The sequence below is a fragment of the Pavona decussata genome, unplaced genomic scaffold (genome assembly GCF_977016875.1).
Source record: "Pavona decussata unplaced genomic scaffold, jaPavDecu1.1 SCAFFOLD_102, whole genome shotgun sequence".
Lineage (NCBI taxonomy): Eukaryota > Metazoa > Cnidaria > Anthozoa > Scleractinia > Agariciidae > Pavona > Pavona decussata.
Genome location: NW_028145517.1, coordinates 5,996,661 through 6,017,330, shown reverse-complemented (window position 1 = coordinate 6,017,330; position 20,670 = coordinate 5,996,661). Strand labels below are relative to the sequence as shown.

The 20,670-nt window shown below is 40.0% G+C and overlaps 3 protein-coding genes and 1 long non-coding RNA gene across 4 annotated transcripts; 3 read left to right on the top strand and 1 right to left on the bottom strand.

Moving 5' to 3' along the window:
• The first annotated feature begins 856 nt into the window (after window positions 1–856).
• Window positions 857–2,913, top strand: LOC146471900 (uncharacterized). The gene has a single exon (XM_085120852.1). It carries the CDS (start codon window positions 1,089–1,091, stop codon window positions 1,881–1,883), a length of 795 nt encoding a protein of 264 aa, XP_084976978.1. The 5' UTR covers window positions 857–1,088; the 3' UTR covers window positions 1,884–2,913.
• A 5,579-nt stretch (window positions 2,914–8,492) lies between these two features.
• On the top strand, window positions 8,493–9,425 carry LOC146471899 (uncharacterized). Its single transcript, XM_085120850.1, has one exon. The coding sequence runs from the start codon at window positions 8,569–8,571 to the stop codon at window positions 9,403–9,405; it is 837 nt and encodes a 278-aa protein (XP_084976976.1). The 5' UTR covers window positions 8,493–8,568; the 3' UTR covers window positions 9,406–9,425.
• A 1,907-nt stretch (window positions 9,426–11,332) lies between these two features.
• LOC146471898 (tolloid-like protein 1) lies at window positions 11,333–18,387 on the top strand. The gene is made up of 6 exons (XM_085120463.1): window positions 11,333–11,486; window positions 13,135–13,176; window positions 14,989–15,136; window positions 15,580–15,845; window positions 16,591–16,986; window positions 18,080–18,387. Exons 1-6 carry the CDS (start codon window positions 11,432–11,434, stop codon window positions 18,247–18,249), a joined length of 1,077 nt encoding a protein of 358 aa, XP_084976589.1. The 5' UTR covers window positions 11,333–11,431; the 3' UTR covers window positions 18,250–18,387.
• Window positions 18,388–19,245: 858 nt separating this feature from the next.
• On the bottom strand, window positions 19,246–20,628 carry LOC146471897 (uncharacterized). Its single transcript, XR_014866723.1, has 2 exons — window positions 20,519–20,628; window positions 19,246–19,346 (listed from the first exon to the last, which is right to left on the bottom strand). It is a non-coding gene; the product is annotated as an uncharacterized LOC146471897 (long non-coding RNA).
• Window positions 20,629–20,670: the final 42 nt, after the last annotated feature.

The following is a 20,670-nucleotide window of genomic DNA, read 5'->3' as shown; positions in this document are numbered from 1 at the left end:
TTAAGGCTTGGTCGCATAACCTCATCCCCAGAGCCTTGCTCCAAGTTCCAATTGGAAGTGGCATTGACAGAGCGTTGACCAATCACAAAGCACACCGTATTTTCAAATTGATTTTCTTTTTTAAAGAAATAATTTAAAGTTGCACCTGCTTGCATTAATTAAATGATTTCGCGCAAAATTGAACTTGCGTACATAAAATTTCGATGACAGGGCATGCGAAGTTTGAATAATATTGCTGAGATTTTCTCCGTTTTCAATTAATATCGGTGCTAAAATTAATACCGCACATGAGCACGGGAAAATTTTCTTATGAAGACGGGATTGTGAGGGGCGGGAATCTACCTTCTGCAATGTTTTTCTTTGTTGTTATTGTTTTTGGTTTTTTTTTGCCTCTCTGTCAGAATTCTAGTAAGATTAAATTTTGAAACACAGCTGAAGTCAACTATAAAAATAAGCGAAAAAAACGGAACGACGTTTCGCTGTCATCCTATGTTAAATTATCTGTTCTGTTGCATTCTTTACTTGATAATGGTGCCAAGATGACACCGAAACGTCGTTCCATTTTTTCGCTTATTTTTATAGTCAACTCTCTGTCAGAGTCGTCACATGTGAATTTCTTGAAAACACAACTACAACCGCGATAAACGTGCTTTTAACGTGCTTCATTCTTGTTGTGTTGATTTGAAGTTCAGACTGATCACCAAAGACTGGTGACTGTTCGACATGGTTGTTATGCATGGTGGTGTAAATTTTGAGGAAAAATATATCTTGTAGTCAAGAATAATTTTTTGCAGGATTCATTGTTTGCGCTCGTTTTGAGGATCGTCAGAAATCAGTTTAAGTCGCAAAAAATGCAAAAATTGACCGTCCAACAATTAATATTTAATTGTTTATTAGAAAGTTGCGCGCGCTCTACATGACTGCATTTTAAATAGGTCGATATTCCATTGGTTTCATCGAAGGCTTTATCGGTATTATTATCCATCAGTCCCATGGGTACATGTAACAACAGCTTCAAGTTCAACCAGATTCAATAAGCGGCCAAGTGAAGAGAATATTTATTGCGTTTGTAGTTTGCAGTAACAGCCATGGTGCGATTGTGTATGGTTTTGTTTCTGGTTTTGTTAACACTCTTTGCGTTGCTGGAGTTTTCTGATGCGGCCAGAGGACGTGGCGGAGGTTCAAGATCGGGTGGTAGCCGATCCAGATCCGGCAGCCGTTCACGATCAAACTCGAAGTCTTCGGGAAAAAGTTCGAAACCGAAGGTTACGAAGAACACGCCGATAAAGGCCACTACATCTCGCTCTCCGGTAATCCGGAGCCAAACCAAACTCGGTTCGCGTTCAAACACGTTCACGAAAGCCGTTGTCGGTTATGTTGTGCTGCGTCATGCTTTTGCCTCGGCTCCTGTGTATCGACGTGGGTACCCGATGTACCGGAGTTATGTCACCATTCCCGAAGAGCGAGCGGTAAGGGTTACCTACGAGGAAGAAAAATTACTTGATGCTAACGGGAGCCTGTGTCTTGGACAGTCATCGCAAAAGTATACAATGCGAGAAGGAATCGGCGAAGAAGATTTGGTTGAATTGAATACTACGGTGAAATACAAGAAGACAGGGTTGACAAAAACGTATCACGGGGACACCATATCTCTGGAAGACATTAAGGAACAGGAATTTGAAGTAACAACCCGCGCTCGGTATAATACGACGATAATAAATGGAACGTCGTGCAAGCAAGTTGAGAAGATCGTCCAAGGCACAATGATTACAATGTACGAAACTAATCCTAACACAGCATGCACCGCTCACATCAATAACAAGCTGATTGCAACCATTATCGCGCTTTTTGCGGTTATTCATGCTTTGGGATTTATCTACTAGTAATCCACGCATCCTTAAAACGATAAAATTGTAGCGACGTGTTTTGTTCGTCAAAATGTACGACGAAAAATTTTGAATGCCCGGAGCATGAGGGTAACTAAAATTCGAGGAACATGATGAAATTAAAATTTCGAATACGATGTTGTTCAAGAAGGTAGTGTTCCTTAATTTGCATGAAAGCTCTCGTGTCCTAGCTGTGAAACACGAGTGAAATCTCGAGATTAACGAACTACTAAAGATTAACTTCGTATCGGCATTGTAAAAACTTTCAGTGTACACTGAGCATTTCTCAGCTAGTTCATGATCCTGTAAGTATTTTGTAGATAGCACCGGCTTTCGCTGCAAGTTTTCATGATATTTGTAACAAATTTAAGGTTTTTGCAGCTGCGTGCAAAAAGAGTGTGTATATACGTAATACTGATAACACCTGCTTACTTTACTAAAAGAGTGACACCGTACCGTCATATGATTTATGATAAGAAAACAGGACGTGCAGTTTCTCTCCTTTATTTAAACCACCCTTATCAACATTCAGTAAAATATGAAATTGCATTTTGTTAGCGAAAAACAAACATTACCTCTGTAAAGTTCATTTGACTAAATATAATGGCAAACTGTGATCATATCTTAGGATTTAATACACAGTCTAAAAGTTACAACTAGACCCGTCGCTTCGTTCTTGAGGGAGTGAGCATGGTTAACAGAAAACTTAGTATGCGAAATTCCGCGTAACTGTCTGCTTTCTGTCTTCTGCAGACATTAATTCTCGTTTTCAGATCTAGCCATAGAGTCAACTTGAATAGCGGGAGGCAGCTTTAACTGCCTTCTTCATTAGAAATTAAAAAAATTCTTTTTCGTCCCTGGAAGGAAATTAAATGTACTTTAGTGAAAAATAACTGAGTTGCGTACAAAATACATTTCCTGATGCAAATATTGGTTTTGTACTGATATTAGTATTGGTGATTCATGTTGTAAATAGTTACTGAAAAGCCTTGCGAGCAGTGACTATTAAAGTTTGATGGTTGATATTTGTAAGACTCTTTGTCGTAGCCTGTGTGTGTTTGAAACTGGAGTTCCTTGAGGTCTCAGAGTAAATAATCTTAATTTCACATCCTTCCTGTCATAGTTTGGTATTATTGGCATTAATTATTTATTAATTTGTACCAAAACGGCATGTCATGCATGCATGATCCTTATCACGTGAGTATCGAAGGAGCCTATGGCCAGTGGTGTTGGTAAATCTAACACAAGTCGTAGGCTTCATTACCAGCCGCTGTTCGGAAAAATGAGCCCGCGCTCCTCCCCCGAAGAGGGGAGAAACAAAGACTGGACTCGAGAGAACGGCGGAAATCTGGCAAAACCCAAGTGCGACAGCCTCGTGAATGAATTACACAGACCTTTCCGTACAACGCTTCTCACAGGGGAAGAGTCGCTCTTGTCGACATGTAGATTAAATATTATGTGAGTTTGTTCCGTGTCTTGGTTTGTTTTTCAGGGGTTCCGCACGTCAGTCAGAATGTTCAGAGCGGAAAAACGTTCTGCGCAATTTTTCTGCGCATATCCGTTCGCGGGCGCAAGTGAATTGAAAACGCTGCCGTTCGGTTCGATTCTGTATTGTTGAGCAGTGGCTTTTGAGGTAAAAATACATTTTACCATCTACGTTTTGTCCAATTTCATGGAATATGCTTTAACATCGGACCGGGCATTTTACCAACACCGTGTAACGACAAGAACGAAAACTGGATTTGCGGTACAGTACAGGTTCCGGTACATGACTACAAACACAGCAAAGGGACACTTCTTTTGTAACTATGCTACACGAGCTTCATCTCTATTTAATTCTCTATGTTTCTCATTACAAGACAATTCATATTTGGCGTCAGCACAACTGAAATTGAAATAAAATTCTATTTAAAAAGTTGCAGCTGGTCAACCTCTGCTCACTGGATGCATTTATTTATTTATTTTTTCGTTTCTAAAACAAAATTGCGCGACGAGTGAAGGCAAGAGTGCGACCACAGAAGGCTTTGTGAAAAAAATTTAAAATCTCCGCGGCTAAGCACAGTGACAAAAGGGATTATTTGGGAAGTTTCCGTCATTAAAGATATTTTTCCTACCTTCAGTTGACCTGTGCAGATAAATATTGTTACACAACAGTTGTGTAATTGACCTGAGCCTACTAGATGGATGCACACACACCCGTGTCAAAAACAAACTTTTTTATTGTGTTTATCATGATCAACTTTTAGCTAATTATACTGGACTGCAAGTAGCGAAAGTTAATCGAGGCGGGCAGTGAAAGACAAAAAAGAAATATACAATATATTGAAGAGACATAAACTAAACTAAAAGAAATAAAGCAGTACAATATACTAAGAGGTCGAAAGTAACGCATCGCATAAAATTGCTCCCTCGACACCGATAATTAGATCCTTGCGAAAAAAATTAAAAATCCACTCTGGCAAACAATTATATACTTTGGCAAACTCAGTAATTAACGATTAACTATTTTTCTACCCAGGGTTGAGCTCTCGACCTTAAATATTCAGGGGTTTGCTTATATAGTCGCATTTTGTAAAAAGGTCCACGACAATAACAGACCCGTAGAGGCGATTTGTTTACACGCCGCGGGAACAATGAAGGTTTGAAAATCTTTCTGAAAGTCTAAGAAGCCCTAAGAAAATCGAACCACAGCAAGGTTACATCTGCAGCTATCTTCTTGTGTGGGATAATTATCGCTACTTAGCGAGATATCTGCGGTAGCATAGTAAATTGTTGAAAATAAGAAAATTAAAATTGCCGCCATTTTTGAAACAGTTTGGTGCCCAGCGCTCACGCAGAGTTCGCGCATGCTTTTTGCGTTTTTCCGCTCTGAACTTTACAACCTCGTTCCCAGGGTCTCTCCTCTTCACGTCCCAGGTAGCGAGAGGGACAGGAGAGACCCTGGGAACGAGGTTGGTCGCTTTATACTCATCAATAACCGTCTCAATTAAGTTTTTGTATCATTATCATAGTCGAAATGGACCAAATGAAGGCTTTTGTGAACTAACTACTACTCAGTGGCCTGTAACACCGGTTATTTTTTCAAAATATTCGATCAATTGCAAGTTCGCACATGTGATTTTTGTATCCCATATTCAGGTATCACCAAACCAACGGATATTGCTTTTCGCGCGCTCTGATTCGTTTAATTTGAGGTTTACAGTTGTTTCAAGGCGACACTTGATGATATTAGGCTGTTTATCTAGCGTGCTGGTTTTCCACTAAACCCAAGAAAAAAACTACGAAATTTTCATTGACTTTACTTTGGACTATTTTATCTGAAATATTGCCGTCAAAATCTTCAAAGCCGCAAGTTCTAGCGTTGATAGTTGGTCACCTGACCGAAAAAAACAGTATTAACAAGGCTTATTCTTATTACATCACTAAGATCACGGGGTCGCTCACTCAACAAGGAGAGTCTGATTTCACTTAGGATAGACTAACAGTGACTTGAATATTCCAATTAATATGTAACATGAAACAAAGACAGCAAGGAATATTCATACAAGTGAATCAGACATATTTTCACACAGGATCACTGTAATGACCTGTTTGGCCTACTTGTTTGAAATCCATCTAGTGTTAAAATCATGCCAACTTTATGTCAAAGTTATAAAAATAAAGGCCAATTTGTAGTCAGGAGTGAATTAGCCTGATCTCAAACAAAGTTAACAACCTCAAACTAAAACTTAACCTCAACAACAGGAATTCCACCTCGTAACAGAGAAAAGGGAAGGCTGAATGTTTCATGAATGAAGAAAGCCCCGAAACCGATTTCAGCTTGTTCACAGTCGAACCATCAGGGGTACCAGTTGGGGCCGCTCGACTAAAAACCCGCTTTGCAGGTTGGAATAGAGCTGGCTGGGAACTGAATACGTAAGACGGTTAACTGGCTGGAACGTTTCTAAATATCTAGTTGGCTGAGATTTTTTTTTTTATTAAAACACTGTTTCTAGCTGGGAAAAATATCGCGTTTGTTTCCCTGCCTTTCAGGAGTCCTGTCACGCTCGTTAAAAAATCGTATTTGACTTTTCGCTCTAACACCGTCTTTACCAATGAAATTTGAAGGCAAGTAGAGCGCCAGGAAATAACGGCGTCTCCACTGTTATATGTGAAACTGTTTTAAACAGAACATGACCACCGCTTTTCTTCCACTTGTAAAGGCCGTAAAATAGACATGGGCCTCTCCAGGCATTTTTGTCCAATAAAATTACCCTCTTCCGGAAATTTGGAATATCCTCCCAATTTTTCGGTGACATTCACGGAAAAAAAATCGAATTTTCCTACTTTTATTATCTTGCTGTGCTTAATTATTTCATCTCTCCAGATTCGCGGAGGAATTTCCTGCGAAACAGGCCCTTGATCTTGGACACCTAAGGGTTGCAATCCTCCCTGCGCGTAAATGTATTTATCGATGTTGTATTTTCAACGTGTTTAATGTGCAGAATTGGCTTAAAGGCTATGAACATGTACACAACACACGTCGACAATTCGACAAGGACATGACAAGGGACGTGAATTAAACGCTTCTTTCCCTACGATGTCTTCGGGCGACTTGCCAGCCTTAATATCAAAATGGCTGAAAAAGAGAGTAACGTAAAATACAGCCGACAGCGGTACCTCTGGACACTGCCGGAGCGTTGTACCATGACGACGCACCACGAGATTTCGGCCCGCGGTTCGCTTATGCCAGCTGAAGATGGTTTCGCGATGCTTTCCGATACCTTGTTCCCGACAAGACAGTGAGAGAGAGAAAAGTCGGCCCCTAGACCAAATGAAACAGCCTCTGTAATTGCACCATCTCATTGGAAGCTGTTTAACACTCTAGCACCATGAATAAATGAAATTCATGGTATTAATTATTATGGATTGACCATAGTGAGTGAGATTAAAGGGGCAGTATCATGGGAGATCAATGGGAGATATCATGATTTTTGGCCAAAATTCACTAACTTTAAACTTTGAACACTGTGTTAATTAATTTCTCAATTGCTAATTTAAAGAAATATGAATTGTGATTCTAAGACGAAAGGTTGAACCAAAATATAGTACAACCGGCGATTTTTAGTGCATTACAACAGCGAAATTTGAAAACGTCTGCCAGACGTTTTCAAATTTGAACCCCTCTCTATTTTGGTCATCTGCCGGCGAAAATATCCTTGGATAGTTTCTTTGGATTTTGATAGTCTTTTAATGGAATTTTGTCATTATATCTTGGCTGCTATCAACCGAATAGCGTCTTTCCGATTTTCGATGTTTTTATCTAAAAATAGCGTGATACTGTCCCTTTAATATTGGTAATTGAACTGAGGGGAGTGCAATTTGGTCTGAAATCATACGCGTGATTTCAAATCAAACGAGCGCGATAGCGCGAGTTTGATTTGATATCACAAGTATTATTTCAGACCAAAATTGCACGACACGAAGTTCAATTACCACTTAATTACATCCATTTTGAAATCCTCCAATATTGCCCAAAAAAGTGTCTAAATAAAAGATTTCAGCCTCCCCCACCCAGAATCAGTTTCTTACAGTGGCTTTCTTTGTCTAAGTTTTCCTGCAATTTGATTGGACAATTTAAATAATCCCGCTTTCTCATTGGCTGGTTAAAAAGATGCGATTTAGAGTCTAAAATGATGCGATTTAGAGTACAAAATGGTGCAATTTGGAAATAAATCGCACCATTTTGGACCAATCAGATTCCAAGGATCACCAGTGATTTCAAAATGGATGTAATTAAAGAAGAAATTATAACATTTTGTCATAAGGTTGTTGTCTTAATAAAAAATACAGAAAATTTTAAGAGAATCGTTAATATATGTTTAAATGTTTTAATTACAATACTGGTACATTTGTTTATCAAATATAATCATATAAAAATCGTTGAGAATACAAACCATGTAAGAAACTGGTATTGAGATAAGCAATTGAAATGCAATTGAATAAAAGATGTTATAACTTTTGTAATAACAGTCAATTTGTGTGATGTTGCTTTTCATCTTAAAAACGTAATCAGGTGGATGTGCTGGAGTTACTTGTACTTTAATACTACAGTGACTATAACCCTGATCATGGAATTAAAATAACTCTACTCCTTCATGGGCCAGAGTTAAAGTGACTCCTTCCTTGGAGCTAATACAACTCCGAAATTGGAGTTAAATTTGGGAGTTAAAATGACCCTCAAAAAGGAGTTATATTTAACCTAAAACTTTTACTCCACTTCTGGAGTTAATAAAATAACTCCTTTAGTAGAGTTAAACTGACTCCCCCACTGGAGTTATTACAACCCCAAAACTGGAGTTAAAAAAAAAAAGTTAAAATAACCCCCCCCCCAAAAGGGTTATTTTTAACCTAAAACTTTTACTCCACTTCTGGAGTTAATAAAATAACTCCTTATGTAGAGTTAAACTGACTTCCCCACTGGAGTTATTACACTGACGCCAAAACTGGAGTTAAAAAAGGAGTTAAAATAACGGCCCAAAAGAGTGTTATTTTTAACCTTAAATTTTAACTCCATTTTTGGAGTTAAAAAAAACTCTTTAAAAATTGCTGTGTACCCATCAACAGCTTCAAGTTCAACCGGATTCAATAAGCGGCCAAGTGAAGAGAATATTTATTGCGTTTGTAGCTTGCAGTGACAGCCATGGTGCGACTGTGTACGGTTTTGCTGCTGCTTTCGTTAACACTCTTTGCGTTGCTGGAGTTTTCTGATGCGGCCAGAGGACGTGGCGGAGGTTCAACATCGAGTGGTAGCCGATCGAGTGGTAGCCGATCGGGTGGTGGCCGATCAGGTGGTGGCCGATCCAGGTCCGGCAGCAGTTCACGATCATACTCGAGGTTTTCAGGAAGCAGTTCGAAACCGAAGGTTACAAAATACACGCCGATAAAAGCCACTACATCTCGCTCTCCGGTAATCGTGGGCCAAACCAAACTCGGTTCGCGTTCAAACACGCTCACGAAAGCCGTTGTCGGTTATGTTGTGCTGCGTTATGCTTTTGCCACGGCTCCTGTTTATCGACGTGGGTACCCGATGTACCGGAGTTATGTCACCATTCCCGAAGAGCGAGCGATAAGGGTTACCTACGAGGAAGAGAAATTACTTAATGCTAACGGGAGCCTGTGTCTTGGAAATTTAACGCAAAAGCATACATTGCGAGAAGGAATCGGCGAAGAAGATTTGGTTGAATTGAATACTACGGTGAAATACAAGGAGACAGGGTTGACAAAGACGTATCACGGGAACACCATATCTCTGGAAGACATTAAGGAACAGGAATTTGAAGTAACAACCCGCGCTCGGTATAATACGACGATAATAAACGGAACGTCGTGCACGCAAGTTGAGAAGATCGTCCAAGGCACAATGATTACAATGTACGAAACTAATCCTAACACAGCAAGCACCGCTCACATCAATAACAAGCTGATTGCAACCATTATCGCGCTTTTTGCGGTTATTCATGCTTTGGCAGGGTCGTGACGAGGTATATTTTTTCCCGACTGATCCGACAATTTGGCCTTAAATCTTTGTAAATCTTGATCCCTGATCCCATGAAAATTAGTTGATCACTGGGTTCAGCTCAAACGCGGAATCTGGGCCGGACAAACAGCGTATAACTTTTCTTGATTAAATCTGAATAAACTACAAAATGGGTCAAAATGAAGTGTCGCTTGAGTTTTTTTGTAAACTTAGTCCCAGCATTCACGAAATGGAGAACGACTGAATGGAAATTTGATTCGCGTCAGTTCTTCAAGTTATGATTTCCTATCGGCATATTAGTTCCATATTACTGGTTGACCAACTCAGTTCAGTCGCACATCTAGTCAAAACTCGTTATCTGCTTATCGTTATTGTACTGGTCTGGATGTTTTTCTGGTTGAGTTACCCCGTGACGTAATTATAAGATGTTACCAGCTCACAGCTGAGATCGAATAAGCTTGAATCTAAAAAAAAAAGATGCCTGCGAAAGGCTTTAGTGCGCGTAACGCACGATCGAGCTATGAATCCGGCATTCTGTTAGGTTCTTTATCAGAAAGACTAGACGTGTTTCAAAATGAAGTCTTCTGATATTATCTTGCCATGAATTATCCGTCCGCATTTGTAAGTAGCCAAAACGAGATCACAATGAGGTCTCTTTGAAATAGATAATGGCTACCGTGGGGCTTGACCAACGATCTGGGAAACTACAGTTTTTCACAGAACCAGAATGATTGGATGGTCCTTGCCGCACCAGACTGAGAAAATACTGATTTAATTTGGACAGAGAGAGGAAACTTGAGAAACATCTTTTTATCCTTCTCGATTTGCATCAATTTAATTTCATGGAGGAGCAAATTTGTTATCAAAATTTTGGACTATTCCCTTGCCGCCTTGTAAGCTTTGTGCATTAAGTTTGGTTACTCGGACGTCTCAGGTATCTTCTCCCTAGCATAATCAGAGCAAGCTTCGTTATTTGCCGCATCTTCTCTTAACACTTGTCACTTGATATTCTGCGAAAAGTAATTTGTGTTGAGAACTTGGAAATGAAACTTTGTATGATATTATCAGAAGCTGTTAAAGGAGTGAATTATGTTTAAGGCTAGCAAGAGACCATATATGGTCTCTTGAGCTTGGTCAGAAAAAAAAATACAACAGTAGTGTGCAAGTTCCATGTTTCGTTTAACATGACGTCATACTTGTTTCACTGAGTCTTCACTGCAAGTCATTCATTTGAAACACTACCATGACTACAGAAAGTCTTAAATTTTTACATCAGCACAGAGTACACACGGTTGTCAGTCAAGCCTCTTCTCTATTTCAATCTGGCAAGCCTTGTCTGATTCACACATTTTAGAGACAATGGAAAACACAAAGCATAAAACACAACAATAAGGTGGCATATACGTTCGCTGACCAAAGGGATCGCGGCCTCTGGGAACAAAATTGATTAACATGTTTGATTGAAACGCGCCGTACGTCCGGTTCAACAAAGGATATCAACCAACGGTGCCTACTGCTGGCTCAGAGCATCATCATTCAAATTTTCTTTTTTTTTTTTCTTGTTTCGCTATGTCATGTTGATATTCCAGCTATGTCGTTATTTCGTGTTTTTTTTTTTTCACACAGAGTAGACATGTGTTCGAATATAGAGTTTACTTGAGTTTGCGTGACTTTGGCTTTAATGTCGTGACGACAGTTTCGTGACTAGTGGCGTGAGCATTGGACGATTTACAACCGACATTGACGACTTCAATGGAAAGATATCAGGCTACGAAATTTTTGAAGCGAGGAAAGAGCATGCCGAAGATCTCTTCAGATAGACTTCAACCTTTTTTGATTAGCCAGCTTGTGTGCAATCTTGACGTATTTTGCTCTAATTTATGTATAGCTTTATTCCTCATTCTTTGATCGACACACCTGTCATTGCCAAGTACAAAAGCATTGTAATCTCTCAAGTTCCGCAAGGGCGTTGTCACAGTGAGGTCGCTAGCCAGTCAGTTCAAACTGTTGTGGATTTGATACGAGCATGAGAATGGCTTTAATTTTCGGCCGCCAGTTTATATCGACTGCGACAGTTCTTGGTGAGTAATCATTCAAAATACATTCAGCCAGTGCATGCACATTCTGATCCTCCGGTCGGTATCAGACACAATAGTCGTCACCTAAAACACAAAGTTAGTTGAGGTCATAAACAGGACGAAATAGAAACCGGCGTTGTGTCGTAACCGTCGCTGCCATGTAGCACAACAGAGCTTACCGTCCGCGCTTGGACCGACTTGATTTTAAACGTCATGCCACCTTTAAATCCGTGCCATCCATGCAGTTCGATAAAATAAGTCGCGCTATTTTAGGATTTTCATTCCTAACGGTCATTGGCGCCATCGTGCACATGCCTTATTTAGGTGTATGAAGGATTTTACTGTCTTGGAGTCTGGGAATTCCAAGTTTTCTTTCGATAGTTCACTTGTTTCAGCGTCCAATTCTCTACAGTTTTTCAAAGAAAGCAAAGAAAAACATCGGCTGTGTTCGGTGACAACTTTAAATATTTGCTTTTTTATCCAGCCGCGACGAATTGTGCAAATTTCCCTCTTGAAGATAGATCACGATCACGTCATGTTTGAAATATTTACCGACTTAAAAATAATAGACCGATGCAAATTAAAATTAACAAATACAATAGAACCCGGTTAATACGGACACCAAGGGGACATGGAGAAGTGTCCATATTACCCGCTTGTCCGTATAAGCGGGCTCTCATTATTAAACGTCACAGTCACATGTTTTGTCGATAGAAAGACAAAAGCTCATCCAGTGGAACCCCAGTTAACGATATGCCAAGGGAACGTTAAAATTATATCGTTAAACCGGGATGTCGTTATAGCCAAATTCCCGGTGTAACGATATTGTGGGAAAATTTCTAACATATCGTTATACCGGGATAAAGCTGATAATCGCCTTTTTACTGCACGTTATCTAATAAATTTGTCATTGTTTCGTACAGCTCATAAGGTGTTCGTTACCAAAATACAGGTCACTGTGGTCTGTGATATTGATTTTATCGTTATAAAAGGAAATATTTTGCGCTCGGTCAACGACATTCCCATCGTTATAATAGCAAAGCAATATACTGAGTGACAGAAACAGAGTTATTGCTGATCGATCACCTTCTCCAGCTGTCTTAGTGTCTGGGAATATCGTTATACCGAAGATCGTTATACCGAGGTTCTGCCCCATACATTTTACTATAACTTTTGCTGGGCAAACAAATGTTGATCGTTATACCGAAGATCGTTAAACCGGGGTTCCACTGTAGTCTCTCAGTACTTGAAATGCGACTGACAACGTAATCATTTAAAATAATCTGACTTTGCTGTGATATGGCATTTTCTGAATTTGCAGTTCAGCCAGACGAACTGAATAGTAGACAATTTTTACAGTGCGCAGATAACTAGTGTCCGTAAAGTGAGAATAGCATACGTTGTATGAGCCGAGTGTCACGGGTGTCACAGAAGAATGTCCTTTGTACGTATTAACCGGTGTCCGTTAATTACGCGGTCTCATGTATATTTATTTACTTATTATTTACGGTCCAGTTCACGGTTCCTCGTCTGTTTTATCCACGTTTAGTTCCTTGGTGGACTCACTGTACATGTACTATTTCCTTTTGTTAATTATCTTGACAAATTATTCGTTTGTGTTTTTATTCTAATCTTTTCTTTCTTTTTTTAGCTTTTGTGCTTTATCTTGGAAAAGGATCCTGTCAAAACGTTGGTAAGGTTTTAGTAGCGTACAGCAAGTTTTGGTTACCTTCTCAATCTAATTTTTTAGAGTGATACGTTAAGTTTCCGTCGTGGTACTTTGAATTTTAAGGGTCAATTTTCAATTGGGCTGAGAGTCGTGTCGTTTACCCTAATGCCATAGTCAGGCCCGTAGCGGGGGGAGGGGCAGGAGGGGGGGGGGGGGGCTTGAGCCCCCCTCCCCCTTAGAATTTTTGGAAGTTAAAAAGCAATGTGCCCTAAAATATATAATCAAAACAAATTAATGTTGATTCTGACGCTGCAAGTGCCTTTTCACAACCTTTAGTAGTCTGTTTACTACCTGTCAGTTTCCTTCGCTAACTGGCACTCCTATCTTGTGAATCGGAAATAAGAATCAAACTGGATTGAAATCAACCAATCTGAAGCTGTCGAAATAAACTACTAATTGTTTCTAAGACATCCGCTCATTTTAAGCAATACAAATGTCCTTAGTTTATAAAAAATGAGTGTTCCCGCGTTGTCACACAAAAAGGCCACACAAATATGTCCTCAGGACCAGAGAAAAAAATTCTCCTGCAGACGGATTCTTACTGCCCGATTCCAAATTTAAAAAGAGAAAGAAAAATTTGTCGTCGTTTGTCTACGTCGTCCTTCAAACGTGAAATTAGGAAACTTCACGTAGTAGTCCACGTAATCTCGTACCCAGATCTCCCACGGTCACATTTCGACATCCCCGAACCGACTGAGATCCGGGTACGAGATTATAGTCCACGTGATAAAAAAAAAAACAGAAACATGTACCTAAGAGTGTAATCTAGGTGCAATATTATTGTTTTACTTACTAAAATAAATAAACCGGGTTTTTTTTATGTTCTCGTTGCATCTTAAACTCCCAAATCCGTCTGTTTTTGAGTGACAGTGGGGAAAGGGGGGAGGGGGGCTTGGTAGTTTTGTTTTATCTTTTTTCTAAGCCCCCTCAGTTGTTTTAGCCTTGCTAAGGGCCTGATAGTAGATGTTTATGTATTCCCTTTCGTTCTATTCTACGTTATTATTTTATTTTAATTTTGTTTTGTAGCGAATTGTAAAAAAAAAAAAAAGGATCATGAGTCTGTGGCTGAATCCCGACAAGAGTGTGACCATTCAAATGAAAACTACTAAGTAGAACTTTCCTGTGGTGCTGTTTATTATGCTATACAAGGTGACTCTAACTTTTGAGTCTGGGGATAAAATCCTAACTTGTGACCATTCGGAAAGAAAAGCTACTGCGCAGTACTGTACGGTTTTTACATTATCGGTTCCTCGATATACACAGCTTTCGTCGAGCTCTCTATTACGCGGGAAACTTTCAGCATCTCACATCATAGGTTCACAAAGAGGTAGTCAAGGCTCTATAGATCGTGGACTTAAAAAATAGTTCACGGTTTCAGAGCGAAACATACCGGATCTCTGGGGTGGCTCAAGGGCGTACCGCGACAAAGAGGCCTGTTTTATGATATGAAGTACCCAAATTCAGGGTAAGGTGCATTTCTGAACATAAGTGAGAACATAATCATTCGGGTGGAAGGATCATATGACGTTGCTGTCTTGAATATCTAATGAGGTCCCTCTGAGGCATCCCATTTAACCGCGACCGAGCCGAGAAAGAGATATGTCCAGAAATGCAAGCTAATTTGATTCATGAACTGTATGATAATTCTGTCTAACATGAAGTGATATGAAAACGACAAAAAGGCCCGTTTTATAAGAAGTATTCAAATTCAGGGTGGGGTGCATTTGTCGAAGGTTTCCAGTTTTGATTTCATTTCATTTCTTTCCCCTTCTACAGATTGTCCCAATGGTATAGTAAATATCACAGCTGCGACTGGTCAAATCGCGTTCCCTGAATCGTCAAGTGATTATGGCGTGAACGAGACAAAATGTTGGAGGATTCAAGTTCCCGATGTTTACGAAGGCATCGGAATATATTATAACAAGTAAGACTCAATTCCAACCAACTTTTAGTATTATAACCTCTTTCCCAGGGTCTCTCCTCTTCACGGAGAGACCCTGGGAACGAGGTCCGACAATAGCATAGGCATGCAATGCGTGCAAAAGGATGAACGAATATCTACAGTAGATATGTAACCTGACGTTAACGATGAAATTATACGTTGGAAAGCCCCCTGGAAGCATATAATAAAGTGTACAGTAACAGATCTCATTATTGTCCATTAGGAAAAGTGGTAAGAGATAACCTATTTGCAATTGCCAAGAGGTCGGGCCGAACAGCTACTAACGAGGGAAAAAGGGAGTTTGCGGTAAAAGCTATAACGCCCCGTTGAGCTAAAAGCATATATTTATACGCTGACGTCCTCGTCACGCACTCCTCCCCAGGATTGCGTGACAAGTTAACAGACTGTATTGGTTTTGTTCCCAGGCTTGACATAGAACAATGTGAGAAGTGCAATTGTGACAGCCTCACTTTCGCGTACAACGATACTGATATCGGAGGACCCAGTGGAAAATGGACGGAAGATAAAGTGTGTGGCAGACAAACTCCCTCGTATTTGGGATTTTTGCGTATGATGGACGGGGATCCTAACAAAAAAATCAAAGTAAAAGAACTTTACGCACGTTTCTCCTCTGATGGCACTGTTAATCACAAAGGATTCAATATCACTTTTGTCGCCAAGATCGACTCGTGTAAGTTATGGATTCACTTCCTCTTTCAGTTCTTTGTAAAACAAAATAATTTTGTTATAAATCAGTGTAATCGAACGGAAATAATGCAATAAGACTAAATTCTCATTTATAGAATGAAAGAGCCAATTTGTAAACACGAGCTCGCGTCTCAACGGGTCGGTAACTCCCTAGAGACCGAGTTCTTGTTGCTCATGCGCAAACGACAAATCACGAGCGAATAATTTAAATTACAATTGCATCTGAGGTGAGGGTACTCCTTTGGTGTGTGAGCAGTTTTCGTTTATAATTGGATAAAGCATTTGGCGCTTTTGGTTGTTTGTTTTAGCCTCTGATCTGAAATAGAAATCAATTTGCTATCCCTGTTAAAGAGGGATGTCTTCAGTTTAAGTCAAGTGAGGGGATACAACTGGAAACTGTCTCTGGATGTGAGTTAGAGTAACTCTGGCTATACGTAAAATGCAGACTAAGAAACACCCATCTCTCTGCACCCATCCCAACTCACCCCCACCTCCACTCCCTACCCCAACCCCTCACGAAACCAGGGCACTAGAGTAGGATAAGGTTTGCCCCGTAGTCGGTTGCTGCGTTGTAAAATTACTTAACTGGACAAGAAACAAAAAATTAGTTTTGTTTGTAAGATAAGAAATTTTCGATTCCCATAGCGGTTATATATGAGTAGGGCAATAAACTATTTCATCGTATTTGAAATACCAAATAATCAATACATTTTTCCCTTGCGCTGTAGCTGACCCACAGAGCTTCTTGAATGCATCCGACGATGAAACGATCGAGTTTTCCACCAGAAAATTTGGCATCGAGAACTATCCTGCAGATTACGAGGAGGAGTGGTTTTTAATAGCCCCTGCTGGACGACAGATCCAAATTACATTCGAAGAATTCGAGTTGGAACAAAGCGAGAAGTGCAATAAGGCTTTTGTCGAAATTCGTGAAGCTTACTTTGACGATGGCCCTTATAGAGATGAGATCGAGGCAGAATACGGTACAATCCTCGCCGAGCATCTGTGTGGTAGCCGCTTGCCACAGAAGATACAGAGTTCTGGAAACATGGCTTGGGTGAAGATTAAGAGCGATAAGAACGCTGCCACCAACTTCAAGGGATTCAAGGCCTCATTTAAAGCAGGTATGCGTCAAAGATATCTTACATGCCAGAAGCATCGATAGATTTCTTTCTCTGCCATATATTCGGTACGGAAGGCTGTAATCACCTCAGAAGTTCTAATAAAATTGTGATGGAAGACGTTCGCGAAATGTCAGCTCAGACTTTTGAAACGCTGGCTAATTCCTTTTGTTTTCAGAGGGGTAATTCAGGCGCTTAAAAAGTTTAAATAAGGTCATCTAGTTTTTCAGAAGTTAACAGAAGCTCGGATGTTTGAAGAATAAGATTCCATTCTCTAAAAGTTTCTGGGACTTGAATTTTTTAGTTAAAATATTCGAACAGGCCAGACTGCGTTAGCCTACAAAAATTTGCCTTAAATGTTTTAATCAATCTGGGAACATTAGGAATATCATCTCAAGTATCAGGTTCATTTTGCCGTTGCCTGCGCCTGACATGCGAAGCCACATTTCCTTGTTCGTTAAAATAGAACTAAAAAGCATCAGGTCGTAGGAAACAGCCAAATATTTGGTGTTTTGTAGGGTGCAGATATGTGCAAGCATTAACTAGGCAGCTTGACCACCACAAACAATTTACTACTGGAAAAAAAAATCGGTGTCTATATTACCTTTCCATATACCAAAAGTCGAACAACACTTTCCCGTTTTGTTTCGTTCTGAACCATATATGTACACTTATATGAAAAAAATGCATGCCTGTTTTGCCGGTACCCTAGAAAATCACTGATTGTTACTCGTACTATTCCAGGTTCCCTTGAGGTTTAACCACCGTTGCCATTTTTAAGCTAAGTCATCTATGCTCGAAGTGCACAACTCCCATATATTCGTGTAACGGCATTTTTACAGACCTGTTTGTTTTTAGATTGAAGTTCCCACGAATTCAGTCTCCCACGAGAGCCTTACTAACCAGTCTCAAGCTTTGCATGTGAACCGGTATTTAAAATTGCGCGGGAAATAGTATTCCTATTTGTATCTAAAAATAAACCGATCTGCGAAAATGCCGCGACAATAGCTTAGTTGGGAACTGTGCTCTCCAAGTAATGAGCCCTTGATGCAGGTCATAGTACATGCATTAAAATTCACTGTGTTGACTTTTCCAGTAGGTCAATCAAACAATCAACCGGACAAGTGCTGTGACTGCAAGTGCAACTCAACTAATCCTACAAATCGCTCTGGTCAGGCACCATTATCCTCAACTGCCAACCCGATTATGTTGTTTCTGTCCATCTCAGCTCTACTGATGATGGCATTTCAGGAGCGCTTGTTCTAGGAACGTTGCATGAAAAAAAATGCTTCGCACTTTGTAATTGTAATCATAGACAATAGCAATAGTATAGAGCGGTTTTCAATCGAGTGTCGAAAGTAATTTGCAAATGCTTTGATTTTGCCGGTTTCTACGCTCCGTGATAGGTTAATAAAACTTGCGCCACTTTCTAAACAAATGGGAATCCAAACCAAAACCAATCGTGTTTTGGCCGCACGCGTTTTCCCGCGCTTGGCGCTGGTTACATGTGTTTGTTTCGAATTCTGATTGGTTCGCTGCGCTGTTTGCGGCTGTTGTGATTGGCCAGAGGAATTGCTTTGGTTCTGGGTTTACGACACTTAATTGGAAACCGCTCTAACTTCACAAAGGGAAAGGATTATTTCTCCTGTTGCATGTGTAACCGCATTTTAGTACAAAATATGAGAACACTGATGGAAAAATAGAATAATCTCGTTAACGATCCAGTGTTTAAAAATAATTCTAGTAGACAAATAAGATATTAGAATGCAAAATTTACCATCCTTGGTATTGCCATTTCAGTCGCCGTTTCCAAACAAACATTACAAAACAACTGGCCCGCGCGTAAATAGCGTGCTTACCCGATGGGTAAAATGTTTCAAACTCTTTTTAAAACATAAGGCATCGTTTACTCTACTCTTTCTTTCATACACTGACACAGAACTATACTTCGCTGGTTGGTAAGTAGTATCAAAGCGGGGATGAATCCAAATTCTTTGAATTTAGGTGCGGTTTCCATTCCAAGTGTCAGAACTGGCTAGCCGGAAGACCCGTAGATACTTCACAATAATAAGGGATACATGACGTACATACCGGCAGACCGGTCAGTTCGTAACTGACCAAAAGGATTGCAACCTCTGGGAACGAGATTGATGAAAATGTTTGATTGAAACGCGGCGTGCACCGTTCAACAAAGGATATAAACCAACCGATACCTTCTACTGGCTTTGAGCATGATCTTTTAAAATTTCTTTTTTTTTTCTCATGGAATAAACGTTTTACTAAAGTGAAATGAAAATCAACGAAAATTAAAATAATGTGTATATGGAATACCTTCGTAAATTTCGAAATGCAGTCGAACCTTCCTTTGCGACCACCTCTCTTAAGCGACCAACTCTCATTAGCGACCACTTTTCCAAAATACCAAAAGTTTTCAATTCAAATCACTATAGATGGAACCTTTAGTAAGCGACCACTTTTGGAGATGATTGTTTAAAATTTTCAATTGTTTTTGACCTCCCTTTGGCGACCAGTTGACACACAATCTGCTGTACCTCTCACGGGCGGAAATTGCAAAATGTGTCGCTGTAACATATTGGCCCACATCATTACAGCGGATGCCGTATTAAAATCTCACAGCCGGAGCTACCGGAAGTGTCTCCCGAAATAACTTAACATAACATACACATGCACTATATAAAGCGTACACTGAAATAAACTTTGATCATGTTGAATCCCTTGTAGGAAAGAAACTCTTATCTTGTAAATAGCATGTATGTACGTGCATGACCGGTGATGACTCTCTCAACCTTGTATGAATCTTGTATTACTCATGCCAACAGAAAAATTGTGGCGGTAAAGAACGTCAAGTGGATTATGTAACAAGCAAACAACAAACGCGAAAGTTGCAGATGTTTTGAAATGAAACATTGCAAAAACGCCATTGACCGTTTGCTCCTGAATCAGGCGGTCTAAAGAAAATTACTTTGGGTTTCGATAAGCACTGGCAAAAGGGTTATCTTTCCGCAATTACCAAATGTAAATTACCCGAAATTTAACCCCCTGTGGTCTGTCCCCTGCTAAGCGACCACCTCCCGAAAGCGACCACATATCCTTGACATTAGGGACCTTAAGCAGCAACGACGACGACGTCAACGAGAACGTCAGAAAACAATAGTCTTAATTAGCAAAACACTGGCTCTGCACGTGCATTATACACTTTGGTATATATCTTGGCCGTCCTCTGCAAAACAACAACGTGAAATAATCAAATTTAAGGTTTTATGGAGAACGTGAACGCATGATGATTAATTTACCTTTCTCTTTCTGAACTTTAAAGGCGCCCCTACGACGTTAGCTCCTCGATAGTTCGGCCACATTACACAAACTGAGAGAGTATAAATCATCGGGAATTTATTCAGAAGACGCGAAGGTAATTTTTTAAGTTCTGTTTTCGTCGGCGGCATCGTCGTCTCTGCTTAAGGTCCCTATTATGGGTGGTCGCTTACGGGAGGTTTGACTGTATTGTGGAAGCAACATTACGACATACAAACCACATCAGTATATAGGGATAACGACAGACGTAAATAACTTTTTTCCGCGTCGCTATGTATATACCTTCGAATATAGAGTTTACTTGAGTTTGCGTGACTTTGACTTTAATGCCAAGGTCATTCACTGGATTTACAA